Source organism: Prunus avium, chromosome 1 (genome assembly GCF_965620075.1).
Source record: "Prunus avium chromosome 1, drPruAviu1.hap1.1, whole genome shotgun sequence".
Lineage (NCBI taxonomy): Eukaryota > Viridiplantae > Streptophyta > Magnoliopsida > Rosales > Rosaceae > Prunus > Prunus avium.
Window position 1 is genome coordinate 46087231 of NC_142284.1, and position 17003 is coordinate 46104233.

General features: G+C 38.2%; 3 protein-coding genes across 6 annotated transcripts; all 3 read left to right on the top strand.

Annotated features, from left to right (window-relative positions):
• The first annotated feature begins 48 nt into the window (after window positions 1-48).
• LOC110763896 (ribosomal RNA small subunit methyltransferase J) lies at window positions 49-4947 on the top strand. 2 transcript variants are annotated; one of them, XR_015833143.1, is made up of 7 exons: window positions 49-562; window positions 709-807; window positions 1196-1373; window positions 1722-1819; window positions 3224-3285; window positions 3439-4814; window positions 4895-4947. XR_015833143.1 is itself a non-coding variant. In XM_021966782.2 (6 exons), the coding sequence occupies exons 1-6, from the start codon at window positions 95-97 to the stop codon at window positions 3539-3541; spliced, it is 1008 nt and encodes a 335-aa protein (XP_021822474.1). In that variant the 5' UTR covers window positions 49-94; the 3' UTR covers window positions 3542-4815. The 2 variants fall into 2 exon arrangements, 1 of the variants encoding a protein (XP_021822474.1); XM_021966782.2 differs by lacking the exon at window positions 4895-4947 and having other exon boundaries at window positions 3439-4815.
• On the top strand, window positions 4675-9494 carry LOC110763895 (Radical SAM superfamily protein). 3 transcript variants are annotated; one of them, XM_088247611.1, is made up of 7 exons: window positions 4730-4814; window positions 4895-4946; window positions 5957-6608; window positions 6782-6939; window positions 8425-8596; window positions 8916-9026; window positions 9155-9494. In XM_088247611.1, exons 3-7 carry the CDS (start codon window positions 6036-6038, stop codon window positions 9236-9238), a joined length of 1098 nt encoding a protein of 365 aa, XP_088103737.1. In that variant the 5' UTR covers window positions 4730-4814; window positions 4895-4946; window positions 5957-6035; the 3' UTR covers window positions 9239-9494. The 3 variants fall into 3 exon arrangements, with proteins under 3 accessions (XP_021822473.1, XP_088103737.1, XP_021822472.1); XM_021966781.2 differs by lacking the exon at window positions 4895-4946 and having other exon boundaries at window positions 4675-4814; XM_021966780.2 differs by having other exon boundaries at window positions 4808-4946.
• Window positions 9495-9821: 327 nt separating this feature from the next.
• Window positions 9822-15276, top strand: LOC110763910 (transducin family protein / WD-40 repeat family protein). The gene is made up of 5 exons (XM_021966807.2): window positions 9822-10247; window positions 11140-11967; window positions 13148-13249; window positions 13618-14247; window positions 14789-15276. The coding sequence occupies exons 2-5, from the start codon at window positions 11170-11172 to the stop codon at window positions 15014-15016; spliced, it is 1758 nt and encodes a 585-aa protein (XP_021822499.1). The 5' UTR covers window positions 9822-10247; window positions 11140-11169; the 3' UTR covers window positions 15017-15276.
• Window positions 15277-17003: the final 1727 nt, after the last annotated feature.

Consider the following 17003-nt stretch of genomic DNA (forward strand, 5'->3'; position numbering starts at 1 on the left):
AATGAAAAATCACTTTAAAATTATAATTTTCCGAAATAATAAGGGTTGTAGGCAGCATAATTGAATAAGCGAAGTGAGGAGAAGAGACTGGCTCATGGCTTTCGCGTCTGCGACTTGCTTTTCTTCCCAACTGCAAGTGCTTCTTCCCCGCGGCCCCTCAAAGAGTCCCCCATTCGTATTTCCTTCTTGTAATACTCGTCGTGTCACAATTACGTTCAGACCTCTCAGTCTGACACTCCGAGCACCCAGACCCTTTTGCGTTCTATCAGCGGCGGCGAAGAGTAATTCGGCTTCGAATTCCAGTGTTAACAAAACCAGTAAAGAAGAAGAAGAAGCAGTTGAAGAGGTGGAAGAGGATCTGCCATGGATTCAGGAGAAAGCCTTGGACCTCGTGGAGTTCACGGGCTCCGTATCCCAGGCCATTCCTGGACCCAGAGTGGGCACCAGCTCTCTCCCTTGGATTCTGGCTCTTCCTCTGGCCTATGCCGGTCTCACTTTCGTCGTTGCCTTTGTCAAGACCGTTAAAAAGTTTACTTCCCCTCGACAAAAACGCAAGAGACTGGTGCGCTCCTCTCTCTCTCTCTCTCTCTCTCTCTCTCCCCTATTCTTCTTCCTCCTATTTCTTTTCCCTTCATTTGGTTTAGGGTTTATGGTTTAGGAACTAATAGTATTTAGTTTCGCTTGACTTTATTAATTGTCTTGTAACAGGTCAATAAAAATGCTATGCTATGTAAATCAATAGACGACTTGTTTCACAGTGGCGCAGATCAACCCAAACCCGATGCTTTGAACCAACTTGTGCAGAAGGTGACATTTCTACTTATACATGACCAATTCAGATGCTGGTCTCTTCATGGGTTTGTAATTTGTAAAAATCACTAGTACTCTACACCATTAATGTCATAATTTGCCATATCATGATTACACTGTTGTCAACTCTGCTGAACCAAGTAATTGTTTGTTGGCTTATTGTTGACATGGGGTCGTTTTCAAAATCATTAATTTGTTCAATTGGATTGGTTTTCCTGGAGCAACCTTTTCAGTGCAGCTATATGGCTCTTCTTACATTTATAAATTGTCTCCAAACTATTCAATGATTACTGTCTCCTTCTAAAATTTTCATTTGTGTTGTATGTGCGTGCATGTAAACTTTTGCCATTTTGAGCTTGTTAACAGCCGGTAATCAATTTTTCAGACTGGTTTTGGCATGGAGGATATTTTGCGGAAGTACATTCGCTATACTTTGAATGAAAAACCATTCAACCCAGACGTGGTTTCCAACTTAATTCAGCTCAGAAAAGCTTCCATGTTCGATGACTCTCAGGTTGCTGAAATTCTAAATGAAATTTCAAGAAGAATTGTACGAGACAAAGGTAACTAACTCGTCAAACAACTGCTCTCATTACTTGTATGGTCTAATTACAAAACATTTCCTTTTCCATCGAAAATTAAATAATATGCTGAGGACTATACTACTTCCTCCTACATGTGAGTTAGTACGCTTAGAACGTGCTCTCTTTCTTCTACACTAATCTTTTGATACTCCCTTATCATTAAACATGTGAGTTACAAAAGATGGATGCTTGCGTTTAGAACGAGCACTCTTTCTACTATACTAATTGGTTGCTTTACCATTTAACGAACTTATATCATTGAGAAGTTGGAAAAGCGCTTTCCAAAACTGTGATATCAGATGCTGACTACTTGTTTGCGACTTCCAGGCCCAGTTGTAATGGATATTTCAGGCTACACTGAAAGGGGTTTCAAGAGAAAACTAGCTGTTCAAGCCCTTTTTGGAAAGGTTTTCTATCTGTCAGAGGTAAGGGACTGAAGAGTCCGAAAAATGACTCTGATCAACGCCTTGTATGTTTCAGTTTTCCTCACCCTCTTTTTTTTTTTTTTTGGTCATTAAAATTCTATTCTTCTCGCATAAAGTCACACGATACACATATTCCCATTTTGTGGTAATTTTTCCAATTATTTTGTTCAGTTAGACATGGTCAAAAAGTACTGCATGATAAGAAAAAATATTTCACTCATTTTATTTAAGTTCCCAAACAAGTTCTTACCAGTTGTGCTACGCTGGAGAAATTCTTCCATACAAAATAACCCTCTCACCTTCCCCATTTCACATGCTGGTCGCATGATCAGTTTTGTTGTGATGAAGGTGGTCTCAGTTTGTACCCGCTGGATGCTAGAATTTTTCCCTGCCGCAAATTAATTTTTGCTGGGAATGGTCAAACATGTTTGCTACACGTGAGGGTTACGGTCCGAACTCCATTGGTTAAATTGTCTAATTGGGTCCCTAAAACATTTTTGTACTGAGGTGGTTAAGTTTCTGAATTTTGAACACGAAAATAGTGTTGTGTCTTGTGTGAAAATACTCCAAGACCTTGTTGTTGATGGAATATGTGACGGCACACACACAAACCCCTTCAGAATAAAACACACACACCACGAAGAGAGTAAAGTAAACACACAAGAACACAAAGATTTATAAAGGTTCGGCCTTGTGCCTACGTTCTCTGGGTGGTCCACTCGAGAAATTCACTAGTATGTAAGAACAACTTTGGTTACAACTTGAATCCCCTTAGCTCTCACAAGAACTCTAGCTCTCTTTTCTCTCACCCTTGCTCAAACCCTTGATGTCCTTGTAAACATCCTAGAATTCCCTCTAGAATTCTCGTGTTTCTCTCTTCAAAATTAACCTAGCCCTAAAAGTCCTATTTATAATGCATAGGACTTTAGATACAAGTTAACTAGGAATAAGAAACTAAAACCCTATTAAATTAGGTTAGAAAACTCCAAAATAACAGAGATGCGAAGGCCAAAACTGGAGCTCCCTGGACGAAAACGACCGGTCGTGTAGCCACACCGACTGGTTGCCTACTCCTCCTTGCAATTTCTTCTCCTTGTCCCGCTGCTCCCTTGCAGCCCTTTTGGTTTCCCCTTCTCCTCCGCATCTATGGTGATCCAACTTTAACAAATAGATGTCATTTTGGTACCATAACCTCAAAGATTCTGAGTTTTTACATAAGTGTATAGAACAGCTTTTCCTATTTTTTTCCCCTTTTTTTTTGGTTTGAGAAATCTGCATATCATCACTAAAATTTCATTGATTTTTTTGTGATTTTATGATTAGTTCTTGCCTTGTTTCATCTTGGTTATTTTGGGAATCATTTACCTTCAAAATGTTAATAATCTTCATGGAAAATTTTGGCAGCTGCCAGAGTTCTGTTCGAGGGATAGCTCCTTAATTGTCAAAGAAATATTTGGTGTTACTGAGTAGGCCTCTATCCCTAATTTTCAGCTCTTATTTCATTTTTGTAAAAGAATGAGGAAAAAAGAAATGGCCATGCCATTGTGATCAGAACGAAACTTTAAAATCAATGTTTTCGGTGCTCTTGGTTAATTCTTCTTCTTTTCTCTTATGCCCAGTGAAGATGCAGACAAATTACGGATACATGCGATCTCTGAAGCTGGTGATATGGATTCCTTAGAAAAGATGGTTGATGCTTCAGATTCAGATGAATCTGGCTAGGGCTCTCTCCTTCTTGATTCACATGCTCCATATCCAAGAGTTTTGGCACAGATAAAAATTCTGGCCATATAAGCGTAATCTGTTTCATTTCTGGATCATGTAGACTTAAAAATTTTGGTTGCAGCATCAGCTCAGATTCTGTCACATAAAGTGTAAAATTAACTTCATTTTTAAATAGGTTAATATTTGATTTATAGCTGGAAGTTAATGGTATTCATTTTTGAGTTTCCTATTTGAATAGGATACTAAACACCACCCTAAATTTCTGATATCTATGAAGATGGGAGTAATATACGGTGGTGATTAACAAGTTGACGGACGTTTTGCTATATCAAGCGTTTATTTTCTGCCATGATGAGATGCCATCTTCTAGCCCACGTCTGATTCTAGATCTCCCCTATAATAAATAAACGCCGGTGGAGCAAAATGAAAAGATAGGGGTTGTAGAAAAAGCAGTTGAGTGGATCGTTTGAGCTTGATGCATGGTGGTGGCTTTCTTACCTGAATTCACGCTCTTCAGATCTCCTTTGTCGGTTCTCATGGACTATCCTCTACTTGCGATAATGACAGATTGTGTGGCAGCGGCGGCTGCTTAGTTCTGGGTGTGATTTTAGAGTTTGTGTGTTTTTAAGGGTTTTTTGTTGTGTTGGGCCTAAATTATGTGTATTATGGTTGGGCTTTTATTTTGTTTGGCTGTGTTTTTATTTTATTGTCCTGTTTGTTGTATTGGGTTTGTTTGTAACTTTCTAAGGTAATGAAATCTTCATTCCTTCGACCAAGAAAAAAAAGGTTAATTAGATTTAGTACCTTGAAAACTCTTATGGTTCCAGCATTAACTTCATTATCAAAATTTCCCTTAATTGCTTGAGTGGCAAGCTTGGGTTCAACTAATATTGAAAGAAGTGAATAGATGGAACTCAGGTTTGCCACGCAAGCAATTAAAAATTTTGACGATGAAGTTAACGACGGAACCAAATTGTAAGTGAAATTAATCCACAAAACAATAATTGATTGTTAACAGAACATAGGGGGATAAAAGTGAAAATTTGTTTTCTTTATTTTTTTTTTCTCACTGAATTACTATTTCTGCATTGGGTGGGAATAGCTAGTAGTAGAGTACCAACCCAACAAATGGCGGAAAGTTCAAGGTGGAACAAAGTTACAAGTAGGGGTGCTCTCCTTCTCTTCTATGTCGTCTCGTCGCTCGCTCCTCTCGCTCTCAGTCTCTCAGCCGCCTCCGCCTCCGCGCCTCTCTCATCTCAATATCACGCAGGTCAGCTTCTCTCATCTCTCTGTATTTTATCCCTTCGATCCTCTTGCTCCGCCAAATCTCTCTCATCCAAAACTTCTCAGCCTCTCCGCTCCATCTCAGCTAACTCTCTTTCTCATCTTATCTCAATATCAGGTACGTATGTGTCCTCTTGCTCCAATTGCGCTGTATTTCAACTTGATTTTACAGACTTAGATTTGTGGAAATTAATTTGGGGCTTTTGTTTTAATTGGTCTGTTGTATGTTTGTTTAGACCTGTTAATGAATAATGAATCAAACACATTGTCATAGAAATAATTACCGAAAAGTAATGCTAGGACATCAAATATTTGAACCAAATTTTAGTGACACCATGGATTTAATTATCGAAAACTAATAAGCCTCTTTAAGAGTCATTAACCCAAGTTTAACCCAACCATCCCACCAGCTCCCACACTTGACAGAAGAGCCATAATATATCGTCGGCTAGTCAAATTGCTCATCGTCAAACTACTGCACCACACTGCTGCTCAACAACCTCACAAACACCATCATCAGAGATTAATTGAAACACCTCAATAATTAAAGAATTTTCACAAATAATCTGCAACCCGGTCCTGTATGGCTTGATGTGGTTGTGGGGTGATGCCTCTGTTTCTCAAAACTCAATCCCGCGTTTTCAGTTTTTATTTTATTTTAAAGAAATGAGGAAAACGTCTTTTAGTTGTTGTTCTGTTTTCTGTGTTTTCAATTCTTGCTCACCGAGCGCATTTTTCATCGTTTTCATTTTGCAGAAATGGAAAACAGCTCCTCAAAACATTAACAAATGGGCCCTTAATTTCTGATGCATTAGTTCTTTGTTTTTGGTTAATTTCTGTTGGTATTAGTTCATGCTTGGGAATAATATTATTTTATTGGTATGCTTGGGAAATTAACCAACTGAATGATATGCTTGGTTAATTTTTGTTGTGAGCCTGTTTGGTTTGTTTTTAGGGTAAAATTACATATTTTTCTCTCTGTTTAAAAAAAAAAACCAAAATATATGAATCTGCATTATTTATTTATTTATATCCAAATGATATGAATATGTTTTAGTCTGTTTTTTGGTATAATACATGGGCTGTTTAGATTCTGTTTTTAAGCTTAAGGTACTATTACAAACACAGGAAAAACAAGGAGGCTCCTTCAAAGTGAAATTGGTGGTGGATTGAAATCAAATCTTGAGAAGAGAAGAAAGAATTGAAAATGATGATTCAACAGGTGCAATGTTCATCATGTTGGTCAATAATCCCAATTGATATTCCAAAAGGCCAGATTATGTCTGCAGCAGCAGGAGGAGCATCATCATCAAAACCCTTGAATGTGCAATCGAGGTCGAGGAGGTTACGATGTGAGGCGGTGGTGGGGGGCCTGCACACGGGGAGAGACCCAAATGTGAAGAAGGCTGACTGGTTAAGGCAGAAAGCCCCACAAGGAGACAAGTATGAGGAGGTCAAGGAGTCATTGTCCCGTTTGAATCTGAAGACGGTGTGCGAGGAGGCCCAATGCCCAAACATCGGAGAGTGTTGGAATGGAGGTGGGGATGGCATTTCCACTGCCACTATCATGCTTCTTGGGGACACCTGCACCCGCGGCTGTCGTTTCTGTGCTGTCAAGACCAGCCGAACCCCTCCACCTCCCGATCCCATGGAACCTCTCAACACTGCTAACGCCATTGTCAGTTGGGGTGTCGATTATATTGTTTTAACCAGCGTCGATCGTGATGACCTGCCCGATGGTGGAAGTCAACATTTTGCTCTAACCGTCCAAGCCCTCAAGGTAATTCTCTCACTCCATAACTAACTTTGCATCTTTCCTAATCATCTCATACGCACATAACCTTCCTCCTCTTGCAATACTCACTGATTGTTTGGCAACATACTGAGACAACATAAACCTTGATTTGATTGTAATACATTCAACTAATACAAACTTATTTTGCACTTTTGCAGACTCTCAAACCTGACATCATGGTTGAATGTTTAACTTCTGACTTTCGTGGTGACTTGACGGCTGTAGACACTCTGCTCTACTCCGGGCTTGATGTCTTTGCTCACAACATTGAGACCGTCAAACGCCTCCAGCGAATTGTCAGAGACCCTCGGGCTGGGTCAGCTGCACTATCCATTATCTTATTATTCTTCTTCTTTTTTCTATTTCTTTTCCCCAAAGACTTTCAGTTATATATTTTGCTTACTTGTCATCTGCATCATGCACTACCCATTGTCCGTTTAACTTGTTGTTTGGGCATGCTTGTTGCTTGTTATGTTCGCCCACAAATTACCATAAATACAGTTGGAGTATCATTTCCATTATGCTAGCAGCATAGATTATACACTTCCATTCACCATATAGCTTAAACAAAGGGAAATTAGACACCAAAGGAATTCTTCTGGGTTAATGTGTACCATAATTTTGATATTAGACACAGCAGCACATTTGCATTAACTCACATTGATCTATACACATGCCTGCAAATGTGTGTATAGGTGCCACATGCTTTTGCACAGATGCTCAAACTTATTGGATGCTTACACACAAAGAGAAATGGGGCTACTGGATGTCATGTGTTATAGATATTCCCTTTTTGATAAGTCAACAGGCTCATCAAGTTATATCAAGATATGCATTGCTTACTTGTCTATTCCCTTTCTCTTCTTAGCGTAGCTTAGCTTGTTCACTTGGGGATAGGCAGACGGGTTTTGGGTTAAACTTAAATGTGAATGGTACATAATTGGTGTTTGATCTTAAAGGAGCTGACTTTGCTATCCATATATTCCAGTAGCTTCCACATGAAATGTGGTCTATGTGAATTGTGAAGTTTGCATTTTTCGATGTCAACAAGAAACTTGGATTAAGCAAAATTCTTTTAAAGGGTTTTCTATTCAAATGGTCCCTTAACTAAATTCTTCGTTTAAATGGTCCCTCAACTCTTTATTATAGGGCGAACTGGTCCTACCTTAAGAGTTAGGTCTGCACCTTATGGTAATCATACCACTTCCTTTCTGAAACTTATAAATTCTCTTTACTTGGAAACTTGATTCGTATAAGTTTGCTTCCCTCTCCATGTCCAACCAATGGATGCCAGTGTTAGGGGACCTCTAGTTGAAAAAATTAGTGAGATTGAGTTGTAAGTGTCCCATGTTAGCACCAATCCAAATTCATCTGATCATATTCTCGTATCTTAACTGTTGGTTTTCAGTGATAGACCACTTTAACCACTTTCAAAAGCCTTGATATGGAGAAAAACCTGTCCAGGCATCCCACTCAGAATCTGTCCACCTGCTTTGTGGCTTTTTGTAGTTATTTTTTTTAATGGCAGCCTTGTAGTTATGAAACTTTGGATGTGCTCTCACTCATTGTAACTTAAGCCTCTTTAAGTTGACGAAATGACACATATGGAACTTCCGTGGATTTCTAGAGCACGGAAAATCATCCGTCTGTTTCTAAGAGCATCAATCCAGTTTAGGGGTAAATGTCTCGATAGTAGGGTAGCTAACCAAGTACATCATCTGCTTTTCATAGATTGGTTCTCATTCAGAAATTGTGCTCACTGCTGCTACTTGAGATTATTATATTTAATCTGGTAATGCAGGTATGAGCAGAGCTTATCTGTTCTAAAGCATGCAAAAGAAAGCAAGAAGGGGATGATAACAAAAACGTCTATAATGTTGGGGCTGGGAGAATCAGACGACGAGTTGAAGCAAGCTATGGCTGATTTAAGGGCTATAGATGTTGATATATTGACACTTGGACAATATTTACAGGTTAGTTAATACGCATAGCTTTCATGTATTTAGCGTTGAGTACTACATGCAAATACATTGGAACTTACAGTTTGTAAGAGTGGTGCCATTTCATATGAGTCTCCAAGGTTGGACCGGGTTAGACCTGGAATTTTGGCTGTCTATTTGCGTCGTATAATTGAAGAATGGCTGTAATCTGGCCCTGTTTACCCATGGTAGTTTTTATTTGCCATAAGCGATCCACTTTACTGTTTCTGAGGAAATCCTCAAATGAGACTAAGTTACTCCAGTAGAATTTTGTGATAAAGACTTAGATTCTAAATTGCTTAAATTGTTGCAGCCAACTCCATTGCATTTGACGGTCAAAGAATATGTTGCCCCTGAGAAATTTGTTTTCTGGAAGGAATATGGGGAGTCTATTGGATTTCGTTATGTAGCCAGTGGGCCCTTGGTGAGATCTTCATTAATGTCAATTGTATAGAACATGAGAATTATCTTTCATTACCATTCTTGATTGAATGCAGTAACCTAGTTTTGCCATTATTGATGAGAAATCTGTGTGTCGATTAATTTTTTCAGGTCCGGTCCTCATATAGGGCGGGGGAGCTGTTTGTTAAGACGATGGTCAGGGAAAGGGTTAAGGTCCCTACTGGCATATTTTAGCAACTTTTATGGACTCCCATTTTTATGGCTACCGAAGCAACAAGAATTTAGTGGCATAAACAGCTGAAAATAGGGCAAAGTTGTAATTGCAATGAGCCAATGACCATAATTTTTTTTTTTAGGTTTGAGTTTCATAGGTTTGCTATAGAAGTATCTGTTCAATTGAGACTGTTGATGTGCCGTGCCGAAATCATTTGTTTGTAAGTTGTAAACATAATTACTTTTGCGTTCAAGTTACAGTAATTGACCCCAATAATTCTTCGTATTAACCAAAATCTGAAGTAAACATATGTACAACATTTCTTATTCACGCCACACGATGATAGATTTTTGGCTCTGCTGACTTCTGATGGCATCTAAAAATCCAAATGAATTCTCAGTTTCGGTATAGAAGACGAGATAAATTTGCGTAGTTGAACTTGATGGAGTTCCACGGTTGGGGCAAATTTGCTGAACTTGATGGAGTTCCACGGTTGGGGCAAATTTGCGTAGTTACCTGCATGGCGAAGCAGTCAAAAATGAAAACGAAGCGGTGTTTTTTTATAGTGAATTGGCTTGGCAATTCGAGTTATGCGTGTGAAACCCAGAAACCAAGTCAGGACTCAGAACAGAACTCAACTCACGCAAAGACAATAGTGACAATGTGCATAACAAAATAGGCGCACGCACAAGTGCGGTGCGCAGTGCCCATGTGGGTTGGGTGGTGTGGATGTTTGTTGGCATTTCGAAACTCTATCTATTGCCTCTCTCTCTCTCTCTCTCTCTCTCTCTCTGTGCCAATTGCCAAAAGCATAATTTTCTTTAAAAGAAATTTGAACCTACCTATCAATATCTCTCTATTTCACACTTCTCCGTACACGACTTTCGGTGCTACTTTCGGTCTACTTGTTCTATACTTTTCTCCTTACGCCTTGTTCAAAGATTTCTCTTGTTTTGGCTTCTGGGTTTTTCCCAGTTGGCGAGTTTTTGGCTTCCCAGATTGATTCTCTTTATTGGGTTATGCCTTCTGGTATGAAATCTTCGATCTCTAGCTGTTTGGTTTTCATCTTCAAGCTGCCTTTTTCTTTACTCTCTTATTGGTGACTTTTGCTTATGCTTTATATTAGATTCTTGCTCTGATTCTTGCATTTGTTTAATCTACTGCTTTGTGAGGTCTGGACAGCCATCTTTTGTCCGTTCAATATCATCTCTTGAGCGGCTAAGCCATTTAATTCGCATGCCTATATTTATCCCTTTACCATTCTGAGTCAAATTTCAAAGTGGAATCCAAATGGTCAAATATTTGATTGGTAGAATTATATGGAATCATAATACTAAGAACTGAAACTGCATTTCCCATTTTCTTTCATTCATCATCTTCATCCAAATGTTAAAGTTTTACATATTAGTTTATGACTTTTTAAAAAGAAAATAAATGGTGGTATTTCTGGACCCTCACCTCCATTATATATGATATTTACATTAGTTGGGGAGATTTAGATTTTTACTATCATTGGTATCATCATAACATTGTCAAAGCCCTCATTGAACTGTCTTGGGACTCCATTGTTCATGGAATTGCCAGCTTCAGTTAGGCATTTCAGTCATCAGGTATTTGAACTAATGGCTTAGCCAGAACAATCCTCAGTTCGCTGAAAGAAGATGTGAAACTTGTGCTATTGCTGCCATTAGCTCTAAGAGAATGTACACTGCTTCCCCGTATTGTTGTTCACTATTTCATGGCTCTTTTTATTTTCCTTTTATATATGGCCTTTTCAGTCATTAGGTCTTGTGTTATAATTTGTTAAACCTTTGCCTCTGCATATTTTTCTTCAATGCAATTTTCTTCTGGAAAGAGTTTCATGCGGATGCATTAGTGGTCAGATGTTTATCTTTTTAAATTTGCTCCTTTCGACTTGTAGAATTTCCAAATGGGCTGAGTTGAGCATTTTATGGGAGGTAGAGAGGACGGCGAACGACCTCTGAAACGTGTTAAAGTTACCTTGACGGAATTAAAGAACTCCTCAGACCACTCATCCATTACAGATCCTATTGCTTCCTCTTTGGGAGACTATATGGCTAGGCCTCTACCATCCCAAGGAGATGAAGAAACAATTGGTAAAACAGGAGTCATCAAAAAGTCAGAATTCATCAAAGTTATAACTAGGGCATTGTACTCACTAGGTTATGATAAGACTGGAGCCATACTAGAGGAAGAATCTGGAATACCAATGCACTTGTCAGTGGTCAACCTGTTTATGCAACAAGTGATGGATGGAAAATGGGATGACAGTGTGGCCACTTTGCGTGCAATTGATCTCTTGGATGAAAAGACCATGAAATCAGCATCTTTTGTGATATTGGAACAGAAGTTCTTTGAGCTTTTAAAAAAGGAAAAAATGGTTGCGGCCTTAGATACTCTACAGAATGAGATTGTGCCTCTTCGCATCAATGTGAACAATGTACATGAACTTGCTGCCTGCATGATTTCTCCTTTGCAGCCTGTGCAACTTGAGCCTTCAAGTCAAGATACTGATGGTGCAAGCACACGATCAAAGATATTGGAGAAACTGCAGAAGTTGCTTCCTGCAGCACTCTTCTTTCCTGGAAATAGGTTAGAACGTCTGGTTGAACAGGCCCTTGACGTGCAACGAGATGCTTGTGTTTTCCATAACACTTTTGATAGTGACCTGTCTTTGTATTCGGACCATCAGTGTGGAAGAGACCAGATTCCTTCTCAGACATGGCAGGTTAGAATGTCTTCTGCTTTTATGGATGCTTGCTTATGATGCCTCTCATACCATCTATGTATTTGTTTCTTCAGTTGGCCTATGAGCTGATTGACTCTTGCATTTTCTTTGGAAACTTGGGCTAATAGTCACTCTCTCAAAATGAGTAGTCTATCTTCAGGAAACATAGTTGAAAGTACTAAATTTTTTCCCACTTCTATGATTTGTAATGGCATATGATTGTATCATGCTGCCTATACTTAGACTTGTCAGCATTGTCATAGTTAGTGTTGAAATATACTTTTGCTCGATACCTATGTTGCACTTAGAGGTGTCAAACAGGCCGTGCTGGGCCCGTCCATTTATGAAAATCATCAATCCCGACCTGAGCCCACAGCCCTAGCCAGGCTGTGCTCATGCTGGGCCACTAAACGGGCCATTATGGGCCCATGACAAATTTGACATATGTATTGCATTTTTTTTGTAATTTTTTTTTTACAACTTCATTTAAATATTTTTTACAATTATGTATATACTAACAAGATTTATTATTTGTTGACAAAAGAGGCCAATAACTTAGGTAATTTAGGTTTTAGCTACAAAAAAAATTTCACTTTTGGAAAAAGCCAAGGCTTTTTCGAAAATGACAGAAAAACCTCTCAACTTTCACACCAAAGACATGCAAATGTAAAGGATTCCTTAGGAAATCCAAAAATAAATAAGGGCAATTTTGTCCATTTTGGCTTCTTTTAAAAAATTTCTCTCTCCTTTGGCCTTTTCCAAAGTCTCCCATAAAGAAAACATTAAATTTAATATATATTATTAGAGAAAAGAAATAGATTTGAATTTAAGATATAAATATAATAATATTATATATTATTTTTCTCTAAAACAAATATAATTTAATATATGAGCTTTAAACGGGCCGGCCCGTTGGGTTTCGGGCCAGCACGGCCCACGACAGGCCATGGCACGACCTGGCCCTGTCCGTTTGTGTGACTATGCGTCATCATCTTGCCATTGATAAATTTTTTTTTGATTTATTGGATTTCATCTTCTGTTCAATCAATTTGGTGATGTCCCATATATAGTATACCTCGAATTGGACAGAAAATTTGCATCTAATTATGATTTTGTTTTTAACTGTTTGGATGGGCTCCATGTTGCCAATTTGAAAACTTTTACTCATTTATTGTAACAGATACTGCATGCACATAGTGACGAAATATGGTTTTTGCAATTTTCACACAATGGGAAATACTTGGCTTCTTCTTCCAAAGATCAGTCGTCCATTATATGGGAGGTAACTATTTATCTGATTATTGGCTTTTAATTTATTGAGACAGAATTTTAAACCTCTCTTGTTATCTCTCCCTCCCTCCCCTCTGTCGTACAATTTGAATAATATTTGGATCACATTACAATTTAACATGCTCCCATGTCCTGAAAATCCATTCTGCAGATGGAAGTTCTTGTTGAAATCTCTTGACTTTATGTGCAAGCTAAATATTTTTTAACATTATGTTTCTTTGATATTAGTATCCTCTAGCAGATTGTTTTTATTGCTCATAAACACAAGTGTGGCATCTCATATCAATCCAACCATGTGCGAGCACAGACACAATATGTATCGCCTTATTAATCTTTCTGAATGCAATTTTACCTTTTTAGGTCAAAGGGGATGGCCAAGTTTCATTGAAACATGTATTGACTGGTCACCAGAAACCTGTGCTGACTGTTTCATGGAGCCCTGATGACCGCCAACTGCTGACATGCGGACTAGAGGAGGTCATTAGACGGTGGGATGTTACTTCTGGAGAATGCCTCCATGTTTATGAAAAAAATGGTGTTGGTCTTATTTCCTGCGGGTGGTTTCCTGATGGTAGAGGGATATTCTCTGGCATGACTGACAAGAGTATCTGCCTGTGGGATTTGGATGGAGTAGAGCTAGAATGTTGGAAAGGGCAGCGAACACTCAAGATATCGGACATGGCTATAACTGATGATGGGAAGAGGATCATAAACATATGCAGAGAAACCACAATATTATTACTTGACAGGGAGGCAAAGTTTGAAAGGCTGATTGAAGAGGATGAAGTGATTACTTCATTTTCGTTATCAAAGGACAATAAGTTCCTGCTTGTCAATCTTATAAACCAAGAAATTCATCTTTGGAGCATAGAGAGTGAACCTAAGGTTGTTTCCAAGTACAAAGGTCACAAGCGTGCCCGATTTGTCATTAGATCTTGTTTTGGTGGATTTGAGCAAACCTTTATTGCTAGTGGGAGTGAGGATTCACAGGTACTTTTACATGAACGAACTTGTCTGACAAGAATTAGGGCTGGTTGCTTGGTTATGACAAATTGATTTCCTGTGAAATGGGTATAACAGGACGCAACTGTCCTTTTTACACCAGTGTATGCCCAAAAACATTACATAATGTCCTAACAGTAGCAATCCTGCATACTTTATATGTTTACTTTTATTCCATTGTTATGGGAAGAATCAGAAATACGTGAAGTTGCTTTGAGCAACTTGTATGCTGGTCGGATTTCAGTCATACATAAAATCTCTGTCGTTATTTAATTGGAATATCCGTGGACTGTTATACAATTGATTTGTCATTACAAAATCAGTTTCTTTTTTCTTATTCATTTCATTTTTTCAAATGTTCTTTTGAGATGTACGAAATTGGTTGGAATGTGGGCAGAGACAGACTTTAGGCACTCATGGAACCAGAACCACATGCTTGTTCCTTTTGGAACTTTTAAAATGGTTTAATATGTGTGAGTTATTAAGGCATTTTGGATTGACGTTGTAGGTTTGATCTTTCTTGTTGTAGGTGTATATATGGCACAGAGGGTCTGGGGAGCTCCTATTGGCTCTTCCTGGGCATTCTGGAGCTGTAAATTGCGTGAGCTGGAATCCTGTGAACCTTCATATGTTGGCTTCAGCTAGTGATGACCGTACAATTCGAGTATGGGGTTTGGATCATCTCAACATGAGACGGAAAGTCTCTCAAAGCAATGGCATTGCCCTCCTTGCTCACCAGTTTAATGGTAGAACTTGAAATGATTTCTCTAGACAGTTCCAAAAATTACTTGGGTTATGTTAACCGCGGTTGTGTTTTTCGAAAGGTGTTAGATTTATCTAGTGTAAATTATTTTTTCTGTTGCTTTTTATTGTTGGCATAGCAGGCACAGGCAGAATAGTCTGTTATCTGCCGAATACAATGCAAATTAATGACCATACGAATGATCGTAGCCAGTAGAAGTTGGTTTTAGAAGCTGTATTATTAAACCTTGTTAGTTTGCATGAATCATTTTCCCCCGTGTTTACTTGCAATCAGAAAATGTGCGGGCCCCACTTCAAAATCTGTAATCACATCCCCTCAAAATCAGGAATTAGATCAACTAGGGGGAGTGGTTGATCTTATTCCCATTCATTTTTTCCCTGCCTTTCAAAAAAACCATTTCGACTTTATGATAATTCCAAAACACTCCAAACCTTTCAAAAAATATCAATGGCTGTTTTTTAATCACTGTATGAAAAAACAAAAATTTTCCCTTTTCACCTTAGTTACTAGCCTCTACTTGGCTTGTTATACTTCTTATCACCGTGTCATATTTGTTATTTTTTTCTATTATAATCCTTATATTATCATATACTAGTTTTTTCATCACTCATCATATAGTATAATATATTATATGTTAATTGTAAATAAAGTTTTGTCAATTTGCTTTTTTACAAGTTACTTAGGTGAAAAATATATATAATATATGTGCATGGCATTTTAGTAATCAAATTAGTTTATGTTCTGATTTAAGAGAACTAGTAAACAATAATAATGGGAATCAACTCTATTCCTGTGTAGATTCCATATGGTTAGTAAACAACTTAATGAGAATGATTCCTCTTATACCGATTTGTTACTTTCCCAATTCCTTACTTCCTTCATTCATGGTAAGTAAACGGCCCCTAAATTCTCTCCTTATTAATCTTGGGAATGCCATAGTTATAAACAGAGTAATCACTCACAACACATAAGAGAAGAGGTTATCATATTCAATTGGTTTTTATTTTTAATCACAAATGGTCATGAGGTTCGTGAAATTATCACCTTTGGTACTTTATGTATTTTTTGAGTTTCCGTCAAATTTTTTATTAAATTACTTGTGTGGCCCACTGAGTGGCTCTATATCATTGAATATGTGAGCTGTACATATATACCACGTCATCAATTTAACATAAATTTTGACGGAGATACTAATTTGATATAAGTGTGGTAACGTTAATGACCAATCATGTCAAAAAAAAAACATAAAGAGTAAAAGTGATAATTTGGTGCCAACTTGATGCACTCACTTAATATCAACAATCAAAAATTAGTTTGCACTTTACCAACAGGAGTTGGTCCAAGTGGAAGGGGCTTGGATCCTTTAAACAAGAGGTCCTGGGTTCGATCCCAGGCGCTTGCGAATAGAGCAGACTTTGTTGGGAGAGGTCCCCGCTTTGCGCCCGACAGTACCTCGAGGGTTAGTCCCCGCAATCGCGCGGGGGATACCTTGGTTTTCACCAAAAATTAGTTTGCACTTTGAATCGTCCGTCATTAAAGTTTAAAAAAAAAATCTAAAATATAATTTAGAAGTTAAATTTTTATTTTTATTTATAAAAAAAGGCTTAATAAAAAGGAATTAGAACAATAAATACGCCCCACTTTCCTAGTTCCTACCTCTTCCCTACTCATCTCTTCTCTGTACCACCACCAACCAACATCAATGCCCCCGCCATCACAATTGTTGCCACTATCACTGCCTAGAGATTATAAAATACTATGATAATATAGTCACGTGGTAAATCATGTATACAATATACATGTTATAATATAAGTGGATATTTATATATACTATTCCCCAAAATGGGGAAAATAAACCATATCGTCCACCCATATTATAATATGTGTACAAGATGCACCACATGGCCCTACTACACATCGCCATATCACCATTCAACTACCCTTAATGCCACCCCAAATTCCAGTATCACATATGAATGCC

What these genes read in the sequence shown, in the direction of transcription:
- LOC110763910 (XM_021966807.2), top strand. Translation starts at nt 11,170, where the DNA reads ATGGGAGGTAGAGAGGACGGCGAACGACCTCTGAAACGTGTTAAAGTT. An exon ending in AGTCGTCCATTATATGGGAG is followed by an intron (nt 13,250 to 13,617) that starts GTAACTATTTAT and finishes TTACCTTTTTAG; the next exon opens with GTCAAAGGGGATGGCCAAGT. An exon ending in GTGGGAGTGAGGATTCACAG is followed by an intron (nt 14,248 to 14,788) that starts GTACTTTTACAT and finishes TTCTTGTTGTAG; the next exon opens with GTGTATATATGGCACAGAGG.
- LOC110763896 (XM_021966782.2), top strand. Translation starts at nt 95, where the DNA reads ATGGCTTTCGCGTCTGCGACTTGCTTTTCTTCCCAACTGCAAGTGCTT. An exon ending in TGAACCAACTTGTGCAGAAG is followed by an intron (nt 808 to 1,195) that starts GTGACATTTCTA and finishes TCAATTTTTCAG; the next exon opens with ACTGGTTTTGGCATGGAGGA. An exon ending in AGGTTTTCTATCTGTCAGAG is followed by an intron (nt 1,820 to 3,223) that starts GTAAGGGACTGA and finishes AAATTTTGGCAG; the next exon opens with CTGCCAGAGTTCTGTTCGAG.
- LOC110763895 (XM_021966781.2), top strand. Translation starts at nt 6,036, where the DNA reads ATGATGATTCAACAGGTGCAATGTTCATCATGTTGGTCAATAATCCCA. An exon ending in GTCAGAGACCCTCGGGCTGG is followed by an intron (nt 6,940 to 8,424) that starts GTCAGCTGCACT and finishes CTGGTAATGCAG; the next exon opens with GTATGAGCAGAGCTTATCTG. An exon ending in ATGTAGCCAGTGGGCCCTTG is followed by an intron (nt 9,027 to 9,154) that starts GTGAGATCTTCA and finishes TAATTTTTTCAG; the next exon opens with GTCCGGTCCTCATATAGGGC.